The 23,671-nt window shown below is 53.1% G+C and overlaps 2 protein-coding genes and 1 pseudogene across 9 annotated transcripts in view; 2 read left to right on the top strand and 1 right to left on the bottom strand.

The window, feature by feature from the left end:
* LOC105705222 (abasic site processing protein HMCES-like) overlaps window positions 1-23,671 on the bottom strand; it is a 77,957-nt gene that overhangs the window by 39,983 nt on the left and 14,303 nt on the right. The window lies entirely within an intron of this gene.
* On the top strand, window positions 1,664-2,961 carry LOC135268881 (keratin, type I cytoskeletal 18-like; annotated as a pseudogene).
* Window positions 5,535-7,321, top strand: LOC135268880 (keratin, type II cytoskeletal 8-like). The gene has a single exon (XM_064362090.1). It carries the CDS (start codon window positions 5,612-5,614, stop codon window positions 7,055-7,057), a length of 1,446 nt encoding a protein of 481 aa, XP_064218160.1. The 5' UTR covers window positions 5,535-5,611; the 3' UTR covers window positions 7,058-7,321.

Below are 23,671 nucleotides of genomic sequence, written 5' to 3'. Positions count from 1 at the left end.
GGACTGAGACCTGGCAAGGGCTTGCTGTGGCATCTCCCAGCTCTCAGTTACCCTAACAGACCAAGATAGAAGGAGCTTGGAAGGGGACATTTTATTTTCCAGCTACAGATAAGAAGAGCAGGGCCGGCCAATCCCGCCCTTCCCCTACCTTGGTCCAGTGCTGTGGGTGGGGACCTCTTGCCACAAACAGCCGCAGCCTGGCCGGCCTCTCAGGCCTCCTGTGCTGCACACGCAGATGAGCTCCCTCAGCCTTCCCCAAGCCAGTGCAGCGGCCAGGGCGGGTCACAAACCCTGAGCCCCTGCTTAATCTGCCAGCTCCCGAGTCAGGGCCAGTCAAACACGTGACACCGTGACACCGAAGCCTCATCACAGACCTGTTTGGCAGGAGCAGCAGCTGGTCCCAATGAGGGTGGAGAGGGCTGTCCGCCTCGCCCTCGGGCGGTCCCTGACCACCCTCCCAGCCCACAGCCTGCAGCTGGGCCCCTGCCTGCCTTGCAGGGAGAGGTATGGTACCTGCTGGTGGCAGTGCAGGTAGGGAAAAGAACATGCTTCTCACCAAATGGTGCCGGGCCACCTGGCAATGGGTGTGTGTGTGCACATGAGGCTGTGCATGTGCACACAGGTGCATGTGGCAGCGAGAGATCAGAAATGAAATCTATTCTGGGCGGATTAAAGACCTAATGTGAAAGGTGAATAAGGAGAATCTTCGTGACTACAGGGTAGGAATGAGTTTCTCAAAACACGCAAAATGTTAATAATAAAGTGTGAAAGTTGATTACTTGAATTAAGAACTCTGAAATTGAGAAGTTTATCTCAAGACCCTGTAAAGAGTGAAAAAGGCAGGCTGGAGGGAGGGAAAAGAGATCTACAACATGTATAACTGATGAAGGATTAGAATCCGGAGCACCCAAAGAACCCACGAAATCATAAAGAGATAAAAAGACAGCTCAAGATGGGTGAAAGGTGTAAACAGGCATTCTACACCAATGATGAGATCCAAATGGCCAATGGACAAACAAAAGATCCCCAACCTCACTGGGGAAATACCAATGCAAACCACAGCAAGAAAGCATTACCCACCCACCAGGTGAGTGAAAATGACGAACACTGACAATGCCCAGTATGGGGTGGGGGCGAGGCTGTGTACTTGCTTTACAGCCAGTATGGGCCCCAGAGAAAGCTCATGCCATGTGTTCTGGGACAGGTTCAAGAGCAACAGCCCCAAACTGAAAACAACTCACGTAGTCCATTATAGTAGACTGCATAAATAAGCCGTGGCCTATCAATACAATTAAATACTATTTATTTAAAAGGAGAGCCAGGCACAGTGGCTCATGCCTGTAATCCCAGCACTTTGGGAGGCCAAGGCAGGCAGATCACTTGACGTCAGGAGTTTGAGACTAGCCTGGCCAACATGGCGAAACCCCATCTCTACTAAAAATACAAAAAATTAGCCAAGCGTGGTGGTGGCCACCTGTAATCCCAGCCACCGGGGAGGCTGAAGCAGGAGAATTGCTTGGACCAGGGAAGTGGAGGTTCCTCTGAGCTGAGATTGCGCCACTGCACTCAAGCCTGGGCGACAGAACGAGACTCTAGCTCAAAATAAAAATAAAATCGTCGGTAAAGCCTGAGTCCTGTCCTCTCGCTCTCCTCCCCGGGCAGCATGAGCTTCACCACTCGCTCCACCTTCTCCACCAACTACCGGTCCGTGGGCTCCGTCCAGGTGCCCAGCTACGGCGCCCGGCCGGTCAGCAGCGCGGCCAGCGTCTATGCAGGCACCGGGGGCTCTGGTTCCCGCATCTCCGTGACGCGCTCCGCCAGCTTCCGGAGCAGCATGGGGATCGGGGGCCTGGCCGCGGGGATGGCTGGGGGTCTGGCAGGAGTGGGAGGCATCCAAAACGAGAAGGAGACCATGCAAATCCTGAACGACCGCCTGGCCTCCTACTTGGACAAAGTGAGGAGCCTGGAGACCGAGAACCGGAAGCTGGAGAGCAAAATCTGGGAGCACCTGGAGAAGAAGGGACCCCAGGTCAGAGACTGGGGCCATTACTTCAAGACCATCGAGGACCTGAGGGCTCAGATCTTCGCAAATACTGTGGACAATGCCCGCATCGTTCTGCAGATTGACAATGCCCGTCTTGCTGCTGATGACTTTAGAGTCAAGTATGAGACAGAGCTGGCCATGCGCCAGTCTGTGGAGAGAGACATCCATGGTCTCCGCAAGGTCATCGATGACACCAATGTCACTCGGCTGCAGCTGGAGACAGAGATTGAGGCTCTCAAGGAGGAGCTGCTCTTCATGAAGAAGAACCATGAAGAGGAAGCAAACGGCCTACAAGCCCAGAATGCCAGCTCTGGGTTGACCAGGGAGGTAGATGCCCCCAAATCTCAGGACCTCGCCCAGATCATGGCAGAAATCCGAGCTCAATACGACAAGCTGGCTCGGAAGAACCGAGAGGAGCTGGACAAGTACTGGACTGAGTACTTGAGTGCTTGAGGAGAGCACCATAGTGGTCACCACACGGTCCACTGAGGTTGAAGCTGCTGAGATGACGCTCATAGAGCTGAGACGTACAGTCCAGTCCTTGGAGATCGACCTGGACTCCATGAGGAATACGAAGATCAGCTTGGAGAACAGCCTGAGGGAGGTGGAGGCCTGCTACGCCCTGCAGATGGAGCAGCTCAATGGGATCCTGCTGCACCTGGAGTCAGAGCTGGCACAGACCTGGGCAGAGGGACAGCGCCAGGCCCAGGAGTACGAGGCTCTGCTGAACATCAAGGTCAAGCTGGAGGCTGAGATCGCCACCTACCACCGCCTGCTGGAAGATGGCGAGGACTTCAGTCTTAGTGATGCCCTGAACAGCAGCAACTCCATGCAGACCATCCAAAAGACCACCACCCGCCAGAGTGGATGGCAAAGTGGTGTCTGAGACCAACGACACCAAAGTTCTGAGACATTAGGCCAGCAGAAGCAGGGGACCCTCTGCGGAGCAGGAGGCCAATAAAAAGTTCAGAGGTAAAATAAATAAATAAATAAATAAAAATAAAGAATAAAAGAATGAACAGCACCTCATAGCACACGCAAATCTCACAGATGCTACTTTTAGCAAAAGGAGCCACACCTGAACAAATATCCACAGCCTATATATATTCAGCCCAAAAATAATAAAAACCAAATTATATTGTAAAAAGTTGTTCCATAGGTGGTAGGACAGGAAGGGCAAGTGGGATGTTATTAGCACAAAGTCTCTGAGGAGTAGGCTAGGGAGGGGCACATGGGGGCTCTGAGCAAGGCACACTCTCCTGACCCAGGCAGCGGTCATATGAATGTTCTTCTTATTTTTCTTTAAGCTGTGCATGTTTGTCCTTGCACCTTTCTCTGTGGCAGGTGATCACATTATAAACAGAAAGGTACACGTGCTAGGGGTAGGGAAAGGCATGGACCCCAAGCTGTGCCTGCAGAGCCACCAGGCAGTGGCATCTGAGCTGGAAGGGCTCATCTTGCTCTCTTATTTCACAGACAGGAACTGAGGATCAGAGACAGGAAGGAACTTGCCCGACGTTGCAAAGCAGGTTAGAAACCAGCAGGGCCAAGACGAGAATCTAGGTTTGGCAAAGCCCAAACCAAGGCTCTCCTCTCTGGTCTCTTTGGAAGAGTTTTTCCATTGCAAATCACATTTAACACCACCTGGAGCAGATGGGTTGATTTTAGCACTTAGCATTCCAAAATTATTTTGTTTGCTTATTTATTGTGGGTCTCTTGCCACTAGAATAAAAGCTCCCGGAGGGCATGGCTTTTGGTCTCTTTTGCTCCGGTAGTAACCCCAGCACCAAAACCAAAACCTGGCAGCACATAGTAGGTGCTCCATAAATATTTGCTGAATGAGTAAATGAATGGAGCTGATGCTTCTATTCGCACTTTGAGATCCCAGAAATCCCTGGTGGCTTCTGTGATATCTCTAAAGAAGAAAACAAAAAACAACTGTATGATACTGACACACTTTCACAGAATTATCTTCATAACTGCCTTAGGAGGTCGGTATCATCATCAACCCATTTTAATAAGGAGAAAACTGAGGCTCAGGGAGGCCTAGTGACTTGTCAAAGGTCATGCACAAAGCTAGGAAGTTGACAGCTGGGATGTGAACCCAGTCCAGCTGCCTCCAAGCAACCCTAGGATCACTGAACTCGAAGCACAGAAAGGCTGAACCCCGTCCATGACTCTGAAGCCCCCAAAAGGCAGGCTGGCCCTGGGCCACTCCACACACCTGAGCTTACCAGGATCTGTGAGCTTCAGCCCCTCTTGTCCTCACCTACCCTCAACCCTCCTGAGTGCTGGTTATGACTTCTAAAGTGTTTTCCGGGTCTCTTCCAAACTCTCAGCCCCCAGTAAGGAAGGCTGGGTAGGGATTAGGTCCCCCATGACAAAGATGGGGAAGCTTTGGCTCAGAGAGGGGAAGGGACGTGTCCAAAGTAAGGAAGTGTCCCGCTCTCTGCCCTAAAGGCCTCCTAAGAGTGACAGACCCCAGCTGCTGGTCAAGGATTATCTTAAGACGTTCAATGTTCTTCCTGGTTCTTTTTATACCAAACCCTCAGGCCACTTGGATAACCTGATCCTGGTTCAGTATCTGGCTGAGCTGAATAATGAAATGCTCCCATAATACCCCTCGGCACTTGGCTTTATTAAAACACGTTGTCACATTTAGCATTGTTACAAACCTGTATTACTATCCTGACAGCTTTCCACCAAGTCCTCGGATTATTTAAAAAATGAAAAATAAATCATTGGCTCTGGGAGTCTTGGAGCTAAAACGGTCCTGCGGGGGCATCTCAGCTAATTGAAATTCAAGAATCCTCCACCTGGCCTCACTGTGCACACCTTCGGTGAGAGGAACCCACTGCCTTCTAAGCCTGTTTCTCGTTTGGATTCAGCTCGGTCTCAGTCAGGCGCAACAAGAACTTATATCAGCCCCTAGCACTAGGGATGAAGTAGTGCCTCAGGCCCCACTCTGGCCTCAGGGAGCTCACAGTCTGGAAGAAGAAATTTCGTAAGCACAACAGTATAAGGCATGACGCAGGCCGGGGTTACCTTCTAAAGAGACAGCAGATAAGGCCCAAGCTGTGTACAGAGGTCATCAGCTTCCACAGCTGGCTTTCTATGCTGTCACACACAGCACGCGGGGATTTATTTGGGTCAGCTTGGACTCTGTGCACTTGAGTCTGAAGCCCTTTCCAGAGCAATGCCACCCTGAGGGTGTCTGGGTACACTGCTGGGGCTCTGGGGCAACAAAGCAAAGCTGAAAGGACAAATGACAGGCTGCAGTATCCTACATCATTCCAGCTGGCCTGTGGGATTGACACTTTTAATGCTTTGAGAACTGTCGTACAAGGGAATGATGGGTTTGTGGTTTTGCAGATGTAATGGGAAATACATGTGAAAGCCCCTAGTGATCGGGTCTGGCATGGAGTAGATGCTTAGAAAAAAATGCTCGCTGGGTTTGCACTGCAATCCTGCTGAATTAGAAAGCCACATACACGAAGAAGCAGCTTCTCCGCTCCTTCTGGAATCTGTCTCTGGTTCAGCCCGCCTGCCTCCACTCCTGCCTCCACCATGTCCATCAGGGTGACCCAGAAGTCCTACAAGGTGTCCACCTCTGGCCCCGGGGCCTTCAGCAGCCGCTCCTTCACGAGTGGGCCCAGTGCCCGCTTGAGCTCCCGAGTGAGCACCAGTAGCTTCCGGGGTGGCCTGGGTGCAGGCTATGCTGGGGCCAGCGGCTTAGGCATGGGAGGCATCACCGCAGTCACCATCAACCAGAGCCTGCTGAACCCCATTAAGATGGATGTGGACCCCAACATCCAGGCCGTGCGTACCCAGGAGAAGGAGCAGATCAAGACCCTCAACAACAAGTTTGCTTCCTTCATCGACAAGGTGCGGTTCATGGAGCAGCAGAACAAGATGCTGGAGACCAAGTGGAGCCTCCTGCAGCAGCAGAAAACGGCTCGGAGCAACATGGACAACATGTTTGAGAGCTACATCAACAACCTGAGGCGGCAGCTGGAGACGCTGGGCCAGGAGAAGCTGAAGCTGGAGGCGGAGCTTGGCAACATGCAGGGGCTGGTGGAGGACTTCAAGAACAAGTATGAGGAAGAGATCAATAAGCGTACAGAGATGGAGAATGAATTTGTCCTCATCAAGAAGGATGTGGATGAAGCTTACATGAACAAGGTAGAGCTGGAGTCTCGCCTGGAAGGACTGACTGACGAGATCAACTTCCTCAGGCAGCTGTATGAAGAGGAGATCCGGGAGCTGCAGTCCCAGATCTCTGACACGTCTGTGGTGCTGTCCATGGACAACAGCCGCTCCCTGGACATGGATAGCATCATTGCTGAGGTCAAGGCGCAGTACGAGGAGATCGCCAATCGCAGCCGGGCTGAGGCGGAGAGCGTATACCAGATCAAATATGAGGAGCTGCAGATGCTGGCTGGGAAGCACGGGGATGACCTGCGGCGTACGAAGACTGAGATCTCCGAGATGAACCGGAACATCAGCCGGCTCCAGGCTGAGATCGAGGGCCTCAAAGGCCAGAGGGCTTCCCTGGAGGCCGCCATTGCAGATGCTGAGCAGCGTGGGGAGCTGGCACTCAAGGATGCTCGTGCCAAGCAGCAGGAGCTGGAGACCGCCCTGCAGCGGGCCAAGCAGGACATGGCACGGCAGCTGCGTGAGTACCAGGAGCTGATGAACGTCAAACTGGCCCTGGACATCGAGATTGCCACATACCGCAAGCTGCTGGAGGGCGAGGAGAGCCGGCTGGAGTCCGGGATGCAGAACATGAGTATCCATACGAAGACCACCAGCGGCTATGCAGGTGGTCTGAGCTCTGCCTATGGGGGCCTCACTAGCCCCGGCCTCAGCTACGGCCTGGGCTCCAGCTTTGGCTCTGGCGTGGGCTCCAGCTCCATCAGCCGCACCAGCTCCACCAAAGCTGTGGTTGTGAAGAAGATTGAGACCCGCGATGGGAGGCTGGTGTCCGAGTCCTCTGACATCCTGCCCAAGTGAACAGCTGCAACAGCCCCTCCCAACCTGCCCCTCCTGAGGCTGCCCCAGAGCCCGGGAGGGAGGCTGCTGTGCAGGGGAGCACAGGGAACAGGAGACCCACCCGACACTCAGCCCTAGTCCTCAGCCCACCCTCGGGGAGTTTACTGCCTGGGGACCCTCCTTGCCCATGCCTCCAGCTGCAAAACAATTCAATTGCTTTTTTTTTTGGTCCAAAATAAAATCTCAGCTAGCTTGAAAAAAAAAAAAAAAAAAAAAAGAAAGCCACATACACAATTCTCTGAGTCACAGTTCTCTAAGTCACTGATAATTTAGGACCCTGCTTCCTGCTTTGCCAAACTGAAGCTTGCTACAGTGGCCCCACTGAATAGCCCTGAGACAGGGGGTGAGGGGGAGTCTGGAAGACTGCTGTATGACCAGGGGTCTCAAGTCAGTCCCTACCTGCACCCCACTTCGTACCGCCCTCTGTTCAGTGATAATGGTATCCCCATGAGGAAGATTCAGGGATTCAGGGCAGGCTTTGCCAAAGAGGTATCATGGATGAGGGCGATGAAAGATGGAGTTTGCCAGATGGCGGGGTGGGGTGTTCATTCCTGCAGGAGCCAAGGCAGGGTGAGATGGGGCCCAGTGGAAAGGTAGAGGGGCTTCAGAGAAGGCCACTCCCACAAGCAGGTTTGTGTCTCACTGCATGGTGGTAATGAATGCTGGTCTTAGCTGCAGCGGTGACTGGGACCCCAGTCCACATGGACTTCACCAACAGAATGGGCTTTTGCCAGCCTCTTGCATGAGAGAAACACCTCCTGATAGGAATGAGCAGCCCCTGACATCCCCTAATTATGAGGGGCAGTGGAGTGATGGGGCCTCTGGTCAGCTCTCCTACTACAGACCAGATTCAGACTCCCTGCCCAGCACAAAGGCAGCTCCAGCTTGCACAGCCCAGTGACGGGCAGCTTACTACAATACAAGAACAATGGCTGTGTTCTTGGCTGGGGACACTCAGGTGCTTAGGTCCACCCCCTATACCAATGGCTGAAACTGTGCAGGAAAGCTGGGGACACAAATGGTCCCAGTTCTTCTGGTGTGACCTCGGCACTCCCCTCTGGACAATGGGGAAGGGAGTGTGACTAAAACCAAGGATGGTGGTGTGGGAACAGCAGGCATGGGATGGGCAGGGCAGGGCACATTGGTCAGACCAGTGGCTGGAAGGGCAGGCAGCCACGGGCCCTTTAAGCAGCCTTAGGAGAGAGTGGCAACTCCAGTCATGAGACTCAAGATTACCTAATGTTTGCAAACCATGCAGGAGACAGTCCCCTACAGAGGTGAGCACAGGCCCCCTCCCTTGTCCCTCCACTTCAGAGACCTCTGAGGGGACGCTGAGTCCTCCGAGCATTCCCCAGGCAGCAGCTCTCTCAGGACGACCACGTTGCTGGAGAGCTGGGGACAGGGCCCCTCTATGCTGAATATGCTGTGTGACCTTGGACATGTCCCTGCCTCTCTCTGGCCTCAGTTCTCCATCTCTAACACAGTGGGGTGGCTATGGGATGCTTCCTCTGACACTGATGCTTAATGGCTGGGCTGTGGGCACTGTGGCCACCCTAAGTCACCTCTGTTTATCTTTTCCTACGGGAGGTAGGGGGGGTGGAAGGAGGTGGCACGACTAAGGCAGTTTCTCTTCTTTCCTCTTAAACCTGGCTTCTGGGCTCTGACTATACATGAGTTCAGCAGCCTGGCCACCTTGCCAACTGGAATGAGGAGCTGGGCATCATGCTGGGGGCAGGGAAGGGTGACCAGAAAGCCATTCCTGTGTCACCTCAATTCAGAGTTGCTCAAAGGGGGCTGTGCAGGCCAGTGTGTCCACTGTCTAGTGGAGCCTGACCACAAAATGGAACAGTGGCCCATCAAAGTACACAACCAGACCCCTGCTTCCAGTCCAGGACCGGTCCCTCACCACCACAGATCATTGAGCATGCTCAGAGCAACACGCACAAAGCTGACCAGGCAGAGCCGACTGCTGTCCTTGTGAGCCTTATCTCCTGGACAGGGCCGGGGGAGGGGACACCCACTGTCACCTTTCTGCTCCCTTTGCTCCACGAACAGATCAGCTGTGACAATTGAGAGCTTGGCAATTTAAAGTGACAACTGTCTGGCAGAAACATGGGAGGGGAAGTTCCCCAGGACTGTTCAGGGTGGGGGGAAGCTTGACTCACCTCTGCCAACCCACCCTGCCAGCTTAGAGCCCAAGGGCAGGTGGTTTTGTAGCAGGAGGTTGCGGGGAGGACCCCACACTCTAAGTCCCTGGCCCAGGAGAGTACCATCCTCAGGCTGGCAGGTGGGACAGGTTTCCAGCAGCAGCCCCCATCACACCTCATCCCCCTGCTGCCTCCTGCCCCCTAGGGGTCTGGGTCCAGAAGTCGCCAAGGCTGTTCTGGCCCCCAAGACTGCTGCCTAAGCCAATTTTCCTGAGGGGTCTGACAGGGAGCGCTCCCTCCACCCAAAGGCTAAGAACCAGTCACTTTCCCACATGGTAGTGGCAGGAGGGGCTGCCCAAGGTCACACCGGGTTGGGAGACAGGGACAGGGCCAGATTCGGACCCAGCCCTCCAGCCCCACCAAAGCTTCTCCCTCCCTCCCAGAGCGCGTCCGCCAGGCTCCCAGTGAATTCCTGAGATCCCTCAACCTCCCGCCTGCAGGCTCGGGACCTTAGACGCAGTGGCGGGACCGCCGGGAGGCAGCAGCGGTGGTGGGGACGGGGTGGTGCTTTGCACGGCGACCCCTGGGGCCTAGACTCACGCCCGTCGTCAGCCCCCTCCTCCCCCTGCCGCTTCTGAGAGGCAACCAACTGCATTCATGGAACACCCTGCATACCCCCGTTCCCCAAGATCGCGCCTTCAGCGTTCCCAAAACTTAGGGATAAGCCATCCATATAGCGGCGGAGTCTGGGGCTTCTGCGTCCTGACCGCTCCAGTCCCAGAGAGCGACACCGCAGAGCCCAGCTCAGGAAGACCGGCGCTGGCGCGCCCCGGCCCCCATTCCCGTGATCCTGGCGGCCACTAATCCCCAACCCCACAATCCTGCGGCCGGTGCGGGCTCCGCAGCTGCGGCCTTGCAACCTCCTCCTCAGCCCTGCTCCGCGAAGCCCGCCGCGATCCCAGCAAGCCCCAAGTTTCCGAGAACCACTCGCGGGTTGGTGCAACCGCGGCCCCGGGGGCGGAGCTGCCGCCCAGGCCTCCCTGGGGAGGGCACTCCTGGCTGCAGCCCCAGTGACCCCCGCCCGGGGTCCCGCACAGCACCCGCCGCCGGGCGCGTCCCCCGTCGGCCCGCCTTCCACCTCGCAGGTCCGCTCGCAGCCGCCAAGCGCGCGCCGTCCCAGCGTGTCGGGTGGCCGGGCTCAGGGCGGAGGGGCGGGCGCTCCGGAGCCGGAGCAGAAGCTGGAGCCCGATCCCAGTGCCGCCGGCGGAGCGGCTTCGCGGCGCGCCGCTCTCCTGCCCGCTCTGCCGCCCATGCGCCGTGACCTTGGCGGGTGGCCCCGCCGCTACCGGCCTCAGTTTCCCCGCCTCGGAAGGTTGTGTGTGCGCGCGCGCGTGCGCGTCTGTGCTGGGGAGCGGGGAGGACGGTGCTGCCCCGGCCGCCGACGTCACCCAAGCCTGGGCGAGTGGAGGGCGCTCAGGTCCGCGCGGCCGCTGCAGCGGATGAGCCCCGGGAGCTAGGTGCGCGGAGCCGGGGGCAGTGCGACCCCCGGCATTTCCCTCAGACTACCCCAGAACCCCAATAAACTGCGAGCAAACGCACCTCAGGCCAAGTCCCCTGGTTCCTCCCAGGCACTGCCCCAGAACCCCAATAAACTGCAAGCAAACGCACCTCAGGCCAAGTCCCCTGGTTCCTCCCAAGAAGAGCAGCAGCCCGGGCCGACGACGCCCCTCCCCCTCCAACTTCTGCCTCTAGCTTAAGAGGCAAGCCACTGTTCCACATCTGTCTCACCCACAAAATGGGTACCCTATATCTAACTTAGCCTGGAGAACTACAGGTGACAGTATGAGGTCCCTCGTTGCCCACTCGGGGTCCGTGCAGCCTCTCCTGTTCTAACCACTCTCCCACACTGACCGTCACCCACAGGAGACCAGAGTGAAGTGGGCAAGGCCCTTTGCCATCTTCCCTCTGCAATGAGCCTCCTGACACCCCCAAGTGGCCCTCACTCCATCACAACACACCTGAGCCCTCCCAGATCTCCAGGCCTGTCCACCCTGGGCCAGGAATTCTACACACATTGGCCAGTTATTCTCCACATGCCCCAGTCTGCTCTCGGCCCAGGACCACAGCTCCCAGGCTCCCACTGCCTCCTGTCCTGACGGGGTGGCCAGCAGGGGCCCTGGCAGGAGATCAGGAAGTGGAGAACAGTAGGTCAGGACACTCGTTGCTTCACCTCTCTCCTCACTTCCTGTGCCCCTTGGCAGCCATGGTCCTGATGGGCGGCCATTTGTACCCATGTCTCTCTCTTTCTGGCTCATTCAACTGTTCTCTCCCACAACCTTCTGGCCCAGGGCTGGTTAGGGCTCCCCCCTGCTGCCAACCCAGGTGCCCAGCTCCCTGAACCCCATCCCACCCTGCACACAGACCCATCACGCGCCACACTGCAAGGGAGCTCGTGTAGTGACCCATGTTTCCTGCCAGGACCCAGTGCTCATGGCTCAACTCAAAGGACTCCTCTACAAAGCCAATTTTCCATTGGTTTGTTCCTTCACCCAGTCACCATTCATTGATTGCCTCACTCTGTGCCAGATATAAACTGAGGACTTGGTGAACAAAACTGTGGAGTCTGGTGGGGCTGGCCTGCCTTCCGTACCGAGGGAGAAAATGAAAACGATTTCCCACAGTGGGCTGTGCCATGAAGAAGGCATATAAACTAGGTCATTACTCTGGGCAATATGCTTCCTCTCGCCAGGAGTCCATCGTTTTCTGCCCCGCATCCTTTCCATTCCCGGAGCCTGGATTGCAGCCATTGCTTCCCTGCACTTGGATGACCTGTCTCTGTATCCTTCCTTCACTGCTCTGAGAGCTCACATGAGCAGGGGAGGGGGAAGAGATCTATGTTGCTTAGTTCTTTGCACAATCACCCTATGAAGTAGCAGTTATTATCTCCTCACCTTTTTTTTTTTTTTTTACAAATTAATAAACTGAGGTTCAGATGCTGAGGTTAGATACTCAGGATGATATATAAACCCAACGCTGCCTATCTGACTCCAAAGCTGAAGCTCTGGAGGCTGCAAACAAAATAAATCACTTGTCATCTATATCTGCATCTTCTAATGGTGCCCAGGGCCAGGCAAGGCACAGAAAGGCACACACACTGAGTTGGCTGAACTTCAAAACCCTGAATCCCCCTTCTCAAGAAGCACTGGCCTTTTGAGGATGAAGTCCTGGGGTGACCCTATTTTCCAAATGGAAAAATGCAAGTCCAGGGTGCTAAGAGTGTTGGGTCTTGGAGAACAGTGGTGGGCTCCCAGGCTCCCGGGGAGCTGGCATCCTGAGTTCCAGCATCTTGTCTTGGGCCTGGGATGGCCACTAATGTCCCAGTGCACAGGCAGGAGCTGGGCACTGACTTCAGGGCAGGAGCTGGGAAAGAAGGCAGAGAAGAGCTTCCCCACGTCCACCTTAGGGAACACAAAGGGTCAGCGTCCAAGCTGCCAGACTTGACCAGCAGGGCCTCACTTTACCTGCTGTGCAGAGAAGAGAGCATAAGGGGGTGATCGCCCAGGCGGGGGCCAGGGAGGAACTGTTGCTTGTACTGGGGTGGTGGACGGGAAGGTGGGAACAAGATGGATTCTAGAGACATTCTCAAAGTAGAACTAGGAGAAACATCTGATCAGTAAGATGAGGGGGTGAGAGAGAAAAGAGGAGTGGAAGATGATACCTGGGTTTCTGGCATGAGCAACTAGAAAAATGGAGGTTCCCTCCACGGTGACGGGGACCCAGGGATGGCGGGTGGGAGCAGGTTCGGAGGGATGATGAGGCAGGGCAGAATGCGGGGCCTCTGACTGGTCAAACAGAACAACTGCAGCTCGGCTCTGGCTGATGGCTGCTCTGCAGGAATAAGGGCCCTGATTTTTCGGATGTCAGAAATCCAGGTTCTTACATAAAAGCTCTTGATTTTTATATGTTTGCAGTAAATTCAAATTTACAATGATATGTAGACTAATCCTATGCAAGCCAAATAAAATACATGTGTAAGTGTCTGGCCAACAGGCCACCTCTTGTAACCTCTGCTCCTTCTCCCCCTTCAAGGTCCACTTAGCTGCCTCCTCCCCCAGGAAACCGCCCATGATTGCTTCAGTTCCAGGGATGCTTGTGGCCCCTCACAGCCCCACAGGGCTAAAAATGACAGACTAGAAGTGACAGGAGGGCAGATAAGGGGTTTGCTTATCCATTTCTCGTGCCTCAAGCATAGGGTTTGGCCCAGGGGGGAGTTAATGAATGAATACCTGCTGAATGAATGAATGAACAACTAGCTCACTTGATCCCTCTGCCCTCATTTTCCAAATAAAACTGAGTCCCAGATAAGGGACATGACTTGCCAGGGTGGGATCTGGGGCCAGGGCCTGCTCACCATCTGGCCTCTGTTTGTCAGCTGTCCCCTGAGGCTGGGCCAGCAGGAAGTATAAAGACAATTGCACAATCTTATCGAGTTATGCCATGGGTGGGTAGAAACAGGATCTTGAGCATCTGGATGGAGGCTGTTTGGGGGATGTCTTTCCAAGACCTGGCTAAGGTGATCCCAACTGGGGTCAGGGCAGAGCCTAAAACTGGGTACCTGTGCAGGTGGCATAGCCATGGGACAGATGGCACTCCAGATGGCAGGACTGACATTAGCAATCGGTCAAAGTGACAGCCAGTCCTCGTGGGTTGTCCCTTCTGAGGGTTCTGACAGGTTTCCTTTCAGTCCTGGGGAAGGCAGATGGTACTGGGTTTGACCATCAGGGTTTGTGCTCAGATCTTCTATGCGGGAAATCAGACAACACAGGCACCAGAGGCTCCAGCCTCATTCCTCAGTGTTGGAGATGAAGAATGGAGTCTCAGAGGTGGGAGGTGACTTGCCCTGAGGTCACACAGCATGGAAGCCACAAATCTGGGACTCCGGATCAGGAGTCCTGACTCTGAGACCCGAACTGGTCAAGGGGTCCTCACAAGCCATTCCTCACACCTTCTGGCCTCCCTCAGGGTCTTCATCCACATCACGGGGAGAAAAATGGATCTATCTCCAGGGGTTGTGAAGATGAAACAAATGGAAGGAGCCAATGCTGTGTGACTGCACTGTGTAAAGCTATATAGAAGATCACAAATATAAAGCAACTGCCCTTCTTAGCCTCTAGTCTCGAAAGTTTCTGGCTGTGGCCATCTTTAAAACTCCCAGGGTGACACAGCTCCCCATCAACACAAGAATGGTAATACCTAACGGCTACTGAATGGTTCTTGTAGCCACTACTCTATGTATGACTAATTCATTTAATGCTTAGGTCCATCCCATGAGGTAGGTGCTGTTACTATCTCATCTATAGGATAAAGAAAGGAAGGCAGAGGGAGGTCCAGACATGCCCGGGGCTATACAGATAGAACATGATAGGGCTGGAAATTAACCAAAGCAGCTTTGCTCTGAGACACACTTCATAACCACAATGTAACACAGCTTTCCTTGGCTGGCTTGGAAGTCCTTCTCAATGTCTAACCTAAATCCCTTTTGTTGCAGGCTGTGCCTATTCATTAGCCCCTTCCTTAGACAAAGAAGAAAAGCTGCTCCCTTCAATCCCCACTCTGTGGTGCTGAGAGACCTCAATTCTTCTTCTTTTTTTTTTTTTTAAGATGGAGTCTCGCTTCTTTGCCCAGATTGGAGTGCAGTGGTGTGATCTCAGCTCACTGCATCCTCTGCTTCCCAGGTTTAAGCAATTCTCTTGCCTCAGCCTCCTGAGTAGCTGGGACTACAGGCGCATGCCACCATACCTGGCTAATTTTTTGTATTTTAGTAGAGACAGGGTTTCACCATGTTGCCCAGGCTGGTTTAGAACTTCTGAGCTCAGGTAATCCTCCCACCTTGGCCTCCCAAAGTGCTGGGATTACAGGTGTGAGCCACCTCGTCTGGGAGAAGCCTCAATTCTTTGGCGCGGAATCTCGACTCCCTGGGTCTTGCCACACAGGTCAAGGGGGGCCAAATAGGAACCCTCCCTCTTGTGCACAAGTACGTGTATGTTTGTGTGTGCACACGTGGTGTGTGAGATGTGTGTGCCCATGCATGCATGCACATGTCCACACAAACCCCCAAGAAGAGGACTGGGCCGGGCGCGGTGGCTCAAGCCTGTAATCCCAGCACTTTGGGAGGCCGAGGCGGGTGGATCACGAGGTCGAGAGATCGAGACCATCCTGGTCAACATTGTGAAACCCCGTCTCTATTAATACAAAAAAATTAGCTGGGCACGGTGGCGCGTGCCTGTAATCCCAGCTACTCAGGAGGCTGAGGCAGGAGAATTGCCTGAACCCAGGAGGCGGAGGTTGCGGTGAGCCGAGATCGCGCCATTGCACTCCAGCCTGGGTAACAAGAGCGAGACTCCGTCTCAAAAAAAAAAAAAAGAAGAGGACTGATGAGGACTGGTAAGGACTGCAGCACCCTGGTAAGGCTGGGGCCTCGCCTCCTCACTGGCCTACCTGCCTGTTTTCTTTGTCATCTGCTGCCCCTGGGCTGTTTCCCAATACCCGGACGTGTAGAGGCAAGTCCGCTGCCTGAACCTTCTCCATTTCTTTTTTTTTTTTTTTTTTTTTTTTTTTTTTTTTGAGACGGAGTTTCGCTCGTTACCCAGGCTGGAGTGCAATGGCGCGATCTCGGCTCACCGCAACCTCCGCCTCCTGGGTTCAGGCAATTCTCCTGCCTCAGCCTCCCGAGTAGCTGGGATTACAGGCACGTGCCACCATGCCCAGCTAATTTTTTGTGTTTTTAGTAGAGACGGGGTTTCACCATGTAGACCAGGATGGTCTCGATCTCTTGACCTCATGATCCACCCGCCTCGGCCTCCCAAAGTGCTGGGATTACAGGCTTGAGCCACCGTGCCCGGTCGAACCTTCTCCATTTCTTTCCTCTGTTCCCAGTCTATTCCCAACTCCACCCTCATTCCACCTTCCTTCCTTCCTTCCTCCCTCCCTCTCTTTCTTTCTTTAGACCATTCTCAACTCCACCCTTGCCCCACCTTTCCTTTTTTTCTCTCTTTCTTTCTTTTGAGATGGAGTCTTGCTATGTTAACCAGACTAGTCTTAAACTCCTGGCCTCATGCAATCTTCCCTTCTCAGCCTCCCAAAGTGTTAGGATTACAGGCATGAGCCACCATGCCCTGTCTAAAATCTTTTTTTTTTTTTTTAAACAGTCTCACTCTGTCACCCAAGTTGGAGTGCAGTGGTGCAATCTCTGCTTACTGCAACCTTCTCCTGCCAGGTTCAAGTGATTTCTGTGCCTCAGCCTCCTGAGTAGCTGGGATTACGGGCATGCACCACCACACAGAGCTATTTTTGTATTTTTAATAGAGATGGAGTTTTGCCATGTTGGCCAGGCTGGTCTTGAACTCCTCCTGGTCTCATGTGATCCATTTCCCTTGGTCTCCCAAAGTGCTTGGATTACAGGTGTGAGCCACCATGCCCAGCCTTGCCCCACCTTTATGCTGCAATCTCTTTATGGACCATTCTAGTATTTATTAAATATTTTTCTTTTAAAATCAACTGGCTTAAAAAACTGGACCTGAGTCTTAATCAAGCTTCCTAATCTAACTCCCAGTTAACAGGAACTACAGGTGACAGAGGAACACTTTTTTTTTTTTTGAAATGGAGTTTCGCTCTTGTTACCCAGGCTGGAGTGCAATGGCATGATCTCAGCTCACCGCAACCTCTGCCTCCTAGGTTCAAGCAATTGTCCTGCCTCAGCCTCCCGAGTAGCTGGGACTACATGCGTGCACCACCATGCCCAGTTAATTTTTGTATTTTTAGTAGAGACAGGGTTTCACCATGTTGACCAGGATGGTCTCGATCTCTTGACCTCGTGATCCACCCGCCTCCCAAAGTGCTGGGATTATAGGCGTGAGCCACCGCGCCTGGCCACAGAGGAACACCTTAAATGACACCATGAGGGAGGCAATCAGCCTAATCCTGAATGTGGGACTTGCCACAGGCAAATGGCCCTGTTTCTTTAACAAATACTGGAAGGATGGAAAAGGAAGGGAGCCTCTAGGTAAAAGGATACCTAAGAGACACGTGCATTGTGTGGGTCTTGTTAGGGTCCTGATTTGAACAAACCAGCTGTAAAAAGACATTTTTGGAGACTCTGGGAGAACTGAACATAAAAAACAGCATGGAGTGGGCGAAAGAAACTCAAGCATGAGGTGCAAAGCTGTGCCATGCAGGCGTGGGATTCGCCTTACAACTCCGAGGTTCACCTTCACCAAGCAGCTATCTCTACTTCCAAGCATGTTTCACAATTTCAACAATAAAAAGCTAAAAGCAACGCACAAAATAATACATTGGTTGGATTTCACCCCTGAATACATTTATTTCAAAAGGAAACCTTATATCACTCCTTTAAATGGAAAACTAGGATCATCTGCTGTAAGTAGAAGGTTACCATGAAAACAAGACAATGTTATTGAGTTTCACACAGATACTGTTTCCTGCCAAAGATGCTGGGCTTAAAACCTGCCCCGTTTTTGTTACAAAGAAGCCCAGGGAGAGAAGTGAACTCACTCTTACCTGGACCCATCTTTTTGGGAGCACTGGCCTACAGGTGAGAGCCATGCAATGCAGCACACTGTCTCTGTCACTTGCTTCTCCTCTATCAGGGAGTGGTGGTGACATACCTAGGGGTGAGGACAGGCCTACCCCAGCTGGTCGACAAGGGTCCCTGCCTGCTCCCGCCTGCAGCAGGGAGGGGCCAGCTGGGGAACTCAGCCTCTGCAGAACCTTGGGCTTTCTTTCTGCAACATGCAATCCAAAAGCTATAGGGCTCGGTACAGATGAGGAAACTGAGGCCCACAGGGGGCGGGACACTGCCCCAGGTCGCCCAGCAAGTCCACGGGGGATAACCAGAAAGGACAAGACTCCAGGTTTCCTGACCTTTAGAACTGTGATCATCTAACCTTTCCCTGGTTCACAGATACTGCTCGAGAACCCACTGTGTGCCAGGCACGGGGGGCAGAGGGGCAGGAGTGACCAAGACAGACAGTCTTATGGAGCTGGCATTTGCAAACACTGAGCAAATGAATGAGATAATTTCCCTGGATGGTGAAGGTAACAAAGAAACAAAAACAGAGTGATGCAAAAGGAGAGGGGAGCGGTGCTACCCTAGACAAGGTGACAGAGAGGGCCTCTATGAGGAGGAGATGCTGGGGTTGATACCTGAAGGACTAAGAAGGTGGTGGAGGAGGTCTGGGGGAGAACTTCATGGGCACCTGCAGCCAGCCCTCAGCAACCTCCAGCTCTGTTTTTAAAACCTAAGAAACTGAGTTAATTGCAGACTTACAGAAAAGTTGCGGGAAGAGTACAACAAACTCCTGTATGGCCATCACCCAGATTCCCCATTTGGTAACACTGTATCCGATTTGCTTTCTCATATTCTACTTTCTACACACACAAACACACACACACCTGTGCATATATACACATTTTTCCTGAGAGCAAGGTGCCCACCTCAAGCCCTCTACTCCTTCAAAGTGTCTTTCCTAAAGACAAGGACATTCTCTGGCATAATCACGGTTCGGTTTTCAAAATGAGGGCACTGACATTTTGACTGTAACTACTCTCCGATCCCCAAAGCTCATCCAGAGTTGCCAAGTGACCTCATGCTGTCCTCTATGGAGAAACAACCCCTGATTCGTAAGCTTCTCACACACACACATTCGGCGGGGAATGTACCCAGGAAGGCCTTCCAAGAACACCCCAGCTGGCCCTTTGAAAGTGGACCTCACAGGGCGGCATGGGGGAGGCTGCGCCACTGTGACTTCTGTAGGCCGAGCCTGCGGGATGTGGATGGGTCAGCCCAGGGCCAGCCACTGTACCACATGGAGTCAGGTTAGAACCTGAGGCAAAAGGACAAATGTGCACCCCCAAAACACCTAAGTAGCCCCCCATATTTTGAACCAAGTAGAACAAACTGATAAAGCTTTAAAAATATTTTGTAAAACATTATATATAAAGCCCACATTGCTCGATCTGTTCACACGTCCTTGTCAGCCCTCATAAACCAGCTCTGCAAGGCACATGAGGGCCTCAGGGCCTGGAAACTGCAGTGCCTTTGGAAATGACCTCTTTCGCTTTGCAATACCAATGGTGTTGCAAGATAAACAACAGCCTGCCTTTCTTTTAAAATTTGTTATTTTGTTTACTTGATTACTGAGTTTTTGGCACTCCTTGAATTCTGTGCCCGAGGTGAACACCTCACTGTCTCACCCTAATCCCAGCCCTGATCACCAAATACCAGACACACGAGCTCTGCTGAAGGCACAGAACACACGCCCATATGACGTCTCCTGACAAGCCCAAGGTCAGGCCCTCGAGCCCACTTCACAGATGAAGACAAAGAGGCCCTGTATTGATTCGTGGGGGCTTCCGTGACAAAGCACCACAGACCATGGGCTTAAACAACAGAAATGAATTTCCTCTCAGTGCTGGAGGCTGGAGGTCAGAGCAAGGCGGTTTCTCCTGAGGCCTCTCTCCTTGGCTTACATGTGACAGTGTTCTCCCTGTGTCTTCACACGGCATATTACTCAGGGGTCTCCAGAGAAACAGAGCCAATAGGAGATACATATATATGTATATGTATGCATATACATAATTTTTTATTTTTTTTGAGATGGAGTCTCATGCTATTGCCCAGGCTGGAGTGCAGTGGCACGATCTCAGCTCACCGCAGCCTCCACCTCTCAGGTTCCAGTGATTCTCCTGCCTCAGCCTCCTGAGTAGATGGGATTACAGGTGCCCGCTACCACGCCTGGCTAATTTTTATATTTTTAGTACAGACAGGGTTTCACCATGTTGTCCAGGATGGTCTCGATCTCTTGACCTCGTGATCCGCCCGCCTCAGCCTCCCAAAGTGTTGGGATTACAGGTGTAAGCCGCCGCGCCTGGCCATTTTTTTAAAAAATAAGGAATTGCATTATATGATTACAAAGACTGACAAGTCTCAAGATCTATAGTCAGCAAGAGACCCAGGAGAGCCAATAACTTAGTTTCAGTCTAAATGCCAGCAGGCTTGAGACCCAAGAAGAGTTCATGTTTCAGTTTGAGTCTGAAGGTAGGAAAATACCGACGTCCCAGCCTGTGGGCACCAAGCAGGAATCCCTCTTACTCAGCCTTCTGTTCAATGCAGGCCTTTAACTAGAAGAGGTCCACCCAGGCTGGGGAGGGCAGTCAGCTTCACTCAGCCCAATCCAAATGTTCATTTCATCCAGAAACACTCCACAGACACATCCATAGTAATATATGACCAGACATCCAGTAACCTTATGGCCTAGGCAAGTGGACACAAGATTAACATGGTGTTCCCTCTGTAGGTGGCCCAATTTCCTTTTCTTGTAAGGGCGCCAGTCAGATTGCATTGGGGTCCATTTCATCTTCATTCCTCTTTAAAGACCTTATTTCCAAATAAGGTCCCATCCGGAGGTACTGGGGTTACAATGTCAGCGGATGAATTCAGGGAGACACTTTTCAGTCCGTGACAGGCCCTACGAGGCGAAGGGCTCAGTTCACAACACCCAGGCCCAGATGCCCTCCCCAGAGTCGATGGGCATGTGGAGCTCCTCAGGTTGGCACGACCCGCCCCCCAGGCAGGATGGCCTGTCTAATCAGGTGGCTGCCAAGAAACCGCTGAGGCACAAACAGTCACTCGGATGGACTCATCTCATGTGCTAAATCCAGCAGTTACCAAGAGCAAGAAGTGTTTGTCGGTGAGAAGCTAGTAAGGTCTTGACTCAGCAAGAACGTTTCCGTGAATCAAATCTCCATACCTAACACCCATTTCCCGCCTCTTGCCACCAGTGGGATCTTGCTAACATGGAAGGCAGCCAGGGAGGAGGAAAGGGCATAGTGAAAGACTGAGCCACTGTAGAACCTGCTGGCACCTGCAACGCTGGCTTTAAATGCCCTCTGGATGGGCCCGGTGAGGACCTGCTGACTGAGGCCAGGCAGCCCGTCACCGGCACTAGGAGATCAGCTGTTCTCTCTAAACCAGCCAGGTTTGGCTCTGGATGCTTGATTCTCATTCCTTCACTGCACCTATTCTGCTGAGGACAAGTTTCTCAAGGGCCTGCCAGTCTGGTCAACCTGACCCTCTCGGGTATTTCTCACCTACACCTGCTCCTGAGTCTAACCACTCTGGTGGAAGTGCCTGAGCTAATGCTCGCAGTTGCAGGGAATCCAGGCCCAAGTGCAGGTCCTGCCCAGCACACAGGCTCCCCTGACAGCATTCCCACACCCCCGGGGACTGGCCTCTCCCCCACAGGACACAGTGCTGGTGGGGTGGGAATTCAGAAGCCTTGTGCCCCATGGAAGTCCAAGGGTCCCTGGAGGCTCCATTCTACTTTCTCCTCCTCCACAGATGTCCCAGCACTGCCAGGGGGCAGGACAGGGCCTGAGCTCGGCCAATGAAACTCTCCTGAGACTTGACAGCTTGAGTGGCGGCACAGGGCTGTGGGCTCCTGGACAGCCTTGTTTACAGTTGTGAGCCTGCCCCTGCGGGTACAGAGTAGGCACCCCAGCTGCGCCGGCTCCTAATCCACTTCTCCAGCTTCCTGCTGGTCCCCTGAACTCCAAAGAGTGGCTCAGTAAACTCTCCTTTCGCTGTAGCTGGCCTGGGAGGTTTCTGCTGCCCTCCACCAAAGGCTCCATCAGACACGAGGCACCATCTGCACATCCTTCCCAGGACTCTTCCGCTGAGGACACTGTCTTCCCTCCATGGACCTGCAAATGCCTCCTCATCCCTCAAGACCCGTCTCAGCTCTACAACTCTAAGAATCCTCTCCTGCTCCCCCAGCTGAAATGACTGCCCCCTTTCTTGAATAATCACCACACTTTATTTCAACTTACTCCATTAAGAAAAAGAAAACCCACCATCGATTGAATGCCACTGGGTCTGAAGGGCCCCCACACCTGCTAGGTTCTCTTCCCAACCCCAGGATGCTAAGGGTCAGAGTGGAGAAGTGATTTGCTATTGTGGCAGTCTACTTCCAAACATGGCCACAACCTCATCTCCTGTCCCACACACTCTCCCAGAACTTTGCCACCCTTGATCGATGGTAGAATTTAAGTCCCCCACCATGGGCCTGGGCAGCACTTTTTTTGACTGCCCTGGTGAAGATAATGCCACAGAAGTGATGCTGTGTGTCTTCTGAGGCCTGGTAGTAAATACTGACCATTTCAACTTGGCTCTCTTTCCCTTGGATTGCTTGCCCTTGGACCCAGCCACCATGTTGTGAGGAAGCCCAGGCCACATGGGGAGTCCCCAGCAGGTGTTTTGCCTGCCAGTCCTGGTAAGCTCTCAGCTGTCAGCCAGTAGCATCTGCAAGGTGAGGAAGGGAGTGAGTGAGTGGGTGGGTGCGTGGGCAGGTGAGGCTTCCTAGGAATCCAGCCCCAAGTCTTCAAAGCCCATCTGACATTGAGTACAGCAGGCTCTTCCCAAGTTGCAGTTCTATGGGATTTTAAACCACTAAATTTTGGGGTGATATGTTACACCATCATAACAACTGTGACAGTCACATGCAGTCAGAAAGTATTCATTAGTGTGGAGAAGACACGAGATAGTGTACCTCAGTGGAACTGATCACCCGGGTTGATAAACTACACTCCATTTCTGTGACCTTAGGCTGGTCATTTAACCTCTCTGCCTTCAGTTTTTCCTTGTCTGAAATACGGAAAAAATAATAGTATCCATTTCACAAGGTTGTTGTGAGGATTAACAGAGATACCACGTGTAAAGCTATGTAGCACATATAAACACTCAAAGAAAGTAATAAATAAATAAAAATAGTTTTAAAAAAAAGCAAATTATAAAAGAAGCCAGCCAGATTGGATTCCCACTTCACCTGACTTCAGAACCTGCACTGTCCCCTCAAGCCACAAAGCCACTCAGGGTGCCCTCTGTAGAGCTACTCCTCCCTGGACTGAACTTCCCCAGCCAACAGATAAGGCCTGGGGCATCCGCTGTGTGGGAGGTGCTCTGCAGCCTTGGAAGAGCCCAGGAAGCTCGGCCAGCTTCCCAGGTGTGTGCCTGGAATCCCGTCCACGGAGCTCCCTTACTGAGCCAGCAGTTTGGGGAGCTCGTCCCGAAGTGAGTTTCTTGATGCTGTGCTTTAGAGATCCCCGGCCTCTGTTCTTTCTAATAGAAGCAGTCTGTGAAACCTGAACATTGGGAGATCAGTTGGCACCTTGTGTGATCAGAACTAGTCCCACGTCCCAAACCAGACAATGGCATCCACAGCGTGCTGAAGGTGAGGCTGCAAAGTCGGCGTGTGGGCAGAGTTCCTACCACCCTTGAAAGCCTCTTACTACGGAGGGACTGGAACTACACAGACCAGGGGAACAGCATATGCGTGCCTCACCCTTCACTCTA

Source organism: Aotus nancymaae, unplaced genomic scaffold, assembly GCF_030222135.1.
Source record: "Aotus nancymaae isolate 86718 unplaced genomic scaffold, 86718_ANA_hifiasm-v0.15.2.pri h1tg000046l, whole genome shotgun sequence".
Classification (NCBI taxonomy): Eukaryota; Metazoa; Chordata; class Mammalia; order Primates; family Aotidae; genus Aotus; species Aotus nancymaae.
This window is presented reverse-complemented; position numbering and strand designations above follow the sequence as displayed.